The sequence below is a fragment of the Chrysochloris asiatica genome, unplaced genomic scaffold, assembly GCF_000296735.1.
Source record: "Chrysochloris asiatica unplaced genomic scaffold, ChrAsi1.0 scaffold00067, whole genome shotgun sequence".
Taxonomy (NCBI): domain Eukaryota; kingdom Metazoa; phylum Chordata; class Mammalia; order Afrosoricida; family Chrysochloridae; genus Chrysochloris; species Chrysochloris asiatica.
In genome coordinates, this window is record NW_006408585.1 from 8,230,523 (window position 1) to 8,236,260 (window position 5,738).

A 5,738-nucleotide genomic window follows, 5' to 3' on the forward strand; every position below is an offset into this window, starting at 1 on the left:
GAATTCAGACACTTTGCACCAGTCCCCAAGAACCAAGTACTTTATCACCTTCAGACTTTGCCTACATTATCACATGCCCTGCCACCTCCCTTTTTTAAGACTGTCCAATGACACCTCTGATATGACATCACCAGTTCTTCTAGGAAGTCACTTCCATGAAATGGTGTCTCACTATATTGTTTTTACAATACATCGTGTTTTATTTACGTTTACCTCTGATGCTATGGTTGGGTTTCTGAAGGTTTCCATCATTACATCTCTGTATGGGATCTGTTATAGTTATCGTTGTAGTTCTGTCCAGTACTTCTGTACATTTCAGTTGGGATCCTTACTTATGGTACATTTAGTGGTTATGAATTGCGCTGCGAACCACAAGGTCAGCAGTTTCAAACTACCAGCTGTTCCGAGGGAGAAAGATGAGGCTTTCTGCTCTCGTAAAGATTTATAGGCTCGGAAACCCTGTACAGGGTCGCTATGGGTCGGAAGTGACTCCACAGCACTAAACAACAGCTACTCCATTAGGAGTCCCAGTGTGGCACTGTAGGGTAAGCACTCGACCATAAGGTTGATTTGAACTACAAGGTCATAGGTTCACACTCACCAGGTGCTCCTCCAAAACCCTATAGAGGGTCGCTGAGTCAGCACCAACTCTATGGCACTTAACAACAACCACACCAGTTGACATGAAGGATGGGACCCTGGAGTCCTGGTGTGGTGCTGTAGGAGAAGCACTGGACTGCTAACCCCAAGATTGGCGATTCAAAACCACTAGCTACTCTTTGGAAATCCTATACAAGGTCACTAAGTTGAAGTTAACTCCCCAACACTTAACAACAATAACAAATACGGGGCCCAAGAATCTGCATGTTTAACCAGTTTCTGGGTGTTGCTGCTGCTGTTGGTCTAGAGATCACACGTTTCAAATGGCCGCATTAGAGAAGGACCCAGGGTTAACCTGAGTGTTGATTATACTTCTCATTAGAGATCATGCCCTAAAACAGATGCAGCTTCCCTGAGCAGTCAAGCCTTTCCTATTCCTGAATCTCCCCAAGACAGATGCCAGGAGCAGCAACTGTGCTGACTGCCTGGCTGGCAGCAATTTACACTGCAAACCTGCCACCTTCCAGAGAACAGAGAGAGAAAGGCTGCCGGCAGGATCTCTTCTTATCCCCACCCACTACACATATGCAAGCCAGTTAACTTCCTGAAACCCATGCCTTTGGAAACCAGGTGGCATCCTTCCTCCAAGGTCCATATGCTAGTTCCTCAGCTCACTTGCATTAAAATCACCGATGACGTTTGGATTCCTGGGCCCATTCTCAGTACCTCAGTAATTCTAGGAGTCAGGAAATATCCATTTTAAAAGCTCATTGAATCTGTCCTCAAAGCATTCTGGTCGTTGGCCCAATAATATCATCAACACTTGGAACTTGTTAGAAATGTACATTCTCAAGCTCTACCCTAGACTTACTAAATCAGAAACTCTGGGTTTGAGGCCTACCCCTCTGAGGCACGATCGAGTTTGAGAACGGCTTGTTAAAATTATTCTGCCCCAGTGCGAGGAGACCCGAGGACTCCTGGGCCCAGAGTCAGTGATGTGGCCACGGAGTACTCAAGTGGAGAATGGGGCTGCCGGCTGATGGGAAGAGAGGGCATGTGCACAAGAACACCCACACTTGCAGATGACACCCACGTGACCGGGACTGGATGACTGGATGATCAGAGCTCAACCAGAAGAAGGAAGAAAGGGGGGGGGGGTAAGAAGATTGAGCTGATCCAAGCTGATGAACTTGACCTATGCATACGAATGCAGTGACACAAAAGAGGCAACAAATCCTCATAGCAAGAAACATTCCCACCCCCTCCACACACAGAGTAGACAGAGAGGGGCAACTTGGACATTGGATACCCAAATGGGGAGGGAGGGACTACAAAGGCAAGAAGGAACTGGGTTACAAGCTTTCAAGAGGGAACCTAGAGCTAGGGGGCATGGAGGAAGGCAAAATCACCAGTGAGCACTATCCAATTTGTCTAGGTGGAGCTGATGAAATGAAATACAGATGGGTTACGTGCGATACTGTAGTGAATAATGGTTATCAAGACGGATTGTGAGTGTTGGAAATGCTAGGATAAATGTTTTGTAGCAAGGAAGAGAGCGATTATTTCTCCAGTCTAGGAGCGGAGGTCTCTAGGACCACCAATGGATAAGAGCCGAGAACGGGACCCCACCCAGAGAACCCGGGATGCCTGAGATGGATTCAGAGATGATGACATGGAGGGATGAAGCAGCTGGGGACTTTGGATCCAGAGAGGGAGAGGAACTGTTGGCCGAAGACTGAGGAGGGAGCGGGGAGTGTAGAGCACGGGCTTCTAGGATATGCCCTTTGGTCTGAAGACGATGCATGGAGGGGATTGGAACCATGGCAATGTAATGATATACGATGGAATGAATATGGTTCATTATGTAAACTATCTCTTATGTAAACTATCTCTTATGTAAACTATCTCTTATGTAAACTATCATATAATTCACAATAAAACATTTTAAAAAATTATTCTGTCCCTACCCAGAGAAGCAGTGATGTCTGAAACGGAGCCAGAGATGATGACGTTGAGCTATGGAGCAGCTGGAGACTTTAGATCCAGAGAGGGAGAGCAACTGTGTGCTGAAGACCTGGGGAGTACAGGGGAAGGATTGCGTGGAGAGGATTGTAACCATGGCAGTGAGACAATATATGATAGAATGAATGTAAAACTAATGTTCTCTCATGTAAACTATCACATAATTCACAATAAAACATTTAAGAAAAAAATATATATAATACAAAAATAAATAAATAAATTACCCAACAGGGCGCTCCTCTGCTCAAGAAAAAAAAAAAATTATTCTGCCCCTAAATTTAGGAAAGTTGGCTTTGCAGTGTTTTTCGCTTCAAGTTCTAGATTCCTCTTCTACTTACATATGCCAAATCAAAACACCCATAGGAATCAAAAAGAAAATACTTCATGTAGGACGTGTGGACCCCACAAGTGCTTGCGCGGATGAACCCTCGTTTAATTGGTCATTTGTGTGAGGGACAGTCGTCCCTAAGAAGGCCGATCTTGGAACTCTCTGGAGCTCACAACCTGTGTCATGGCTTTTAGGAGGCACTGGACTCTGCGTCCCGCCCAGCGCTCCTGCGTAAACACGCGGTTCCCTGGGCAACGCCTGGAACCCACGTCAAAGACTCCTCCGGGTCTCGGCCGGCCAACAATCACCCCTCCCGGCAGCGGCTGCTCCACCTGCCCCTGAGACACCTTACCGGCCGAGCGGCCGCTTCCCCTCCCCGAGCGGGATGAACAGACCCGCGGCCACCGCGGGGCCCCATGGAGCAGCCGCCGCCGCAGCCGCCGGCCCGCCAGCCAGTGAGCATGGCCTTGTTGGGCAGCCCCCAGCCCGGCGCCCTCTCCGTGGCCGGCGTGCCTGGCGGGACTTCCTCAGCGGCGACGGCCGTGCGCTCCTTCGACACCCTGGCCTCCACAGCAGCCGCGGCGCTGGGGAACCAGAGCGATGGGAGAGGGGGCGGCAGCGCTGTAACCCCGGCTGGAGGCGGTCTCGGATGGTTCGGAGGAGCGGCGGGGGCAGCGGGGAAACCGCCGCTGGGCCCGGAGGCAGCGCAGCTGCTGTCGCACGGGGCCGTGGTGGCGGCTCAGGCGCTCCTCCTTCTGCTCATCTTCCTGCTGTCTAGCCTAGGCAACTGCGCGGTGATGGGGGTGATCGTGAAGCATCGGCAGCTCCGCACCGTCACCAACGCTTTCATACTGTCCTTGTCCCTGTCGGACCTGCTCACCGCGCTGCTCTGCCTGCCTGCCGCCTTCCTGGACCTTTTCACGCCGCCCGGGGGCTCGGCGCCCACAGCTGTTACTGCTGCCTCCACGGGGCCCTGGCGCGGCTTCTGCGCCGCCAGTCGTTTCTTCAGCTCTTGTTTCGGCATCGTGTCCACGTTCAGCGTGGCTCTCATCTCGCTGGACCGCTACTGCGCCATCGTGCGTCCGCCACAGGAGAAGATTGGCCGTCGCCGCGCGCTGCAGCTGTTGGCCGGCGCCTGGCTGGCGGCGCTGGCCTTCTCCTTGCCTTGGGAGCTGCTGAGAGCGCCCCGGGAGCCCCCGGCGGCACAGAGCTTTCACGGCTGCCTGTACCAGACTTCCCCGGACCCCGCACAGCTGGGCGCAGCTTACAGCGTGGGTCTAGTGGTGGCCTGCCACCTGCTGCCTTTCCTGCTCATGTGCTTCTGCCACTACCACATCTGCAAGACCGTGCGCCTGTCTGACCTACGCGTGCGGCCGGTGACTACCTACGCGCGCGTGGTGCGTTTTTTCAGCGAAGTGCGCACGGCTACCACTGTGCTCATCATGATCGTCTTTGTCATGGGCTGCTGGGGGCCCTACTGCTTCCTGGTGCTGCTAGCTGCGGCCCGGCAGGCCCAGGCCACGCAGGCCCCCTCGCTCCTCAACGTGGTGGCTGTCTGGCTGACCTGGGCCAACGGGGCCATCAACCCTGTCATCTATGCTATTCGCAATCCCAACATTTCCATGCTCCTGGGGCGCAACCGGGAAGAAGGCTACAGGACTAGGAATGTGGATCTTTTCCTTCCTAACCAACGCCCAGGTTTGCGGGCCCGAAGTAATCGCTTTCGAAACCGCTATACCAACAGGTTGGGGCCCTGCAGCCGGATATCCTCTTCCAACCCAGCCAGCGGGGTAGCTGGGGACGTGGCCATGTGGGCCTGTAAAAATCCAGTTGTGCTTTTCTGCCGCGAGGGGCCACTGGAGCCTGTGGCAACAGCGGCAAAACAACCTACGTCAGAAGCCGGAGATACCAGCCTCTAAGGATTGTGCTTCACAGCTTGTGGAAGCAAATTTCCACTTCCTTCTTTTAGACAGAAGATTCCAGAGGAAATCATGGGATTTCATAAAGCCAAACATTGAAAAAAGACAGGGGAGAGGGGGGCTTACTACTTCCTCCACAGAACTCCATTAAAGACACTGTTCCCTTCTTCAAAAGTGCCAAAAGGAATGTAAAATGCAAAAATTAAAACAATCTTAAACTACACAAAGTGACAAAATAAAATGCACAATAACTGAAAACAGGAACCACACTGTGAAAAAAAAAATCATTGAATTCAACTAGTATTTGTTCAAATACAATTTTAGGAGTGAAAGGAGACCCTTAGAGCTACTAGAAGGTCGCTTATAAGTCACCTGTATCTGCCAAACTTCAGATTTCTAGAGCTTGCATCTCTGGCATAGGCTTTGAGCACTTAGTCCAGAGAGGTAAAAGTTTTATCCTTAAGCACTTTGGTGCACCTCCTCCTCCCTCATAATCTTTATGGGAAATCTAAAATTCATACCCGTTTTAAAATAATTTTAGGGTTTTGAAAAGATGGTTTATTACTAGATAAATCCAACATTTCCTGAAAGACAAATAGAAGTGTGAACATAAAAAAAGTGACTGTTTTTGAAAGTATTCCACAATTACACATAAAAATTAAGGCCCTTCTACCCCCATCCTAACCCCAAAGTTACCTATCTTGGAAAGCTATGCAGCTTGACTCTTAACCTATCCTGATGCTTTTATTCGGCATCAATTTTGGAATGCCACTCTTGAATGCTTCATATTTGAGAAAAAAATAGCTTTCAAAGTGAGTATTAATCTTTTGAGGAGGTGAATTTTATTTTAGGTACTATTTCAAGTCAAA

At 50.2% G+C, this 5,738-nt stretch overlaps 1 protein-coding gene across 1 annotated transcript; it reads left to right on the top strand.

The window, feature by feature from the left end:
• The first annotated feature begins 3,366 nt into the window (after window positions 1-3,366).
• Window positions 3,367-4,869, top strand: GPR135 (G protein-coupled receptor 135). The gene has a single exon (XM_006864596.1). The coding sequence runs from the start codon at window positions 3,367-3,369 to the stop codon at window positions 4,867-4,869; it is 1,503 nt and encodes a 500-aa protein (XP_006864658.1).
• The last annotated feature ends 869 nt before the right edge of the window (window positions 4,870-5,738 follow it).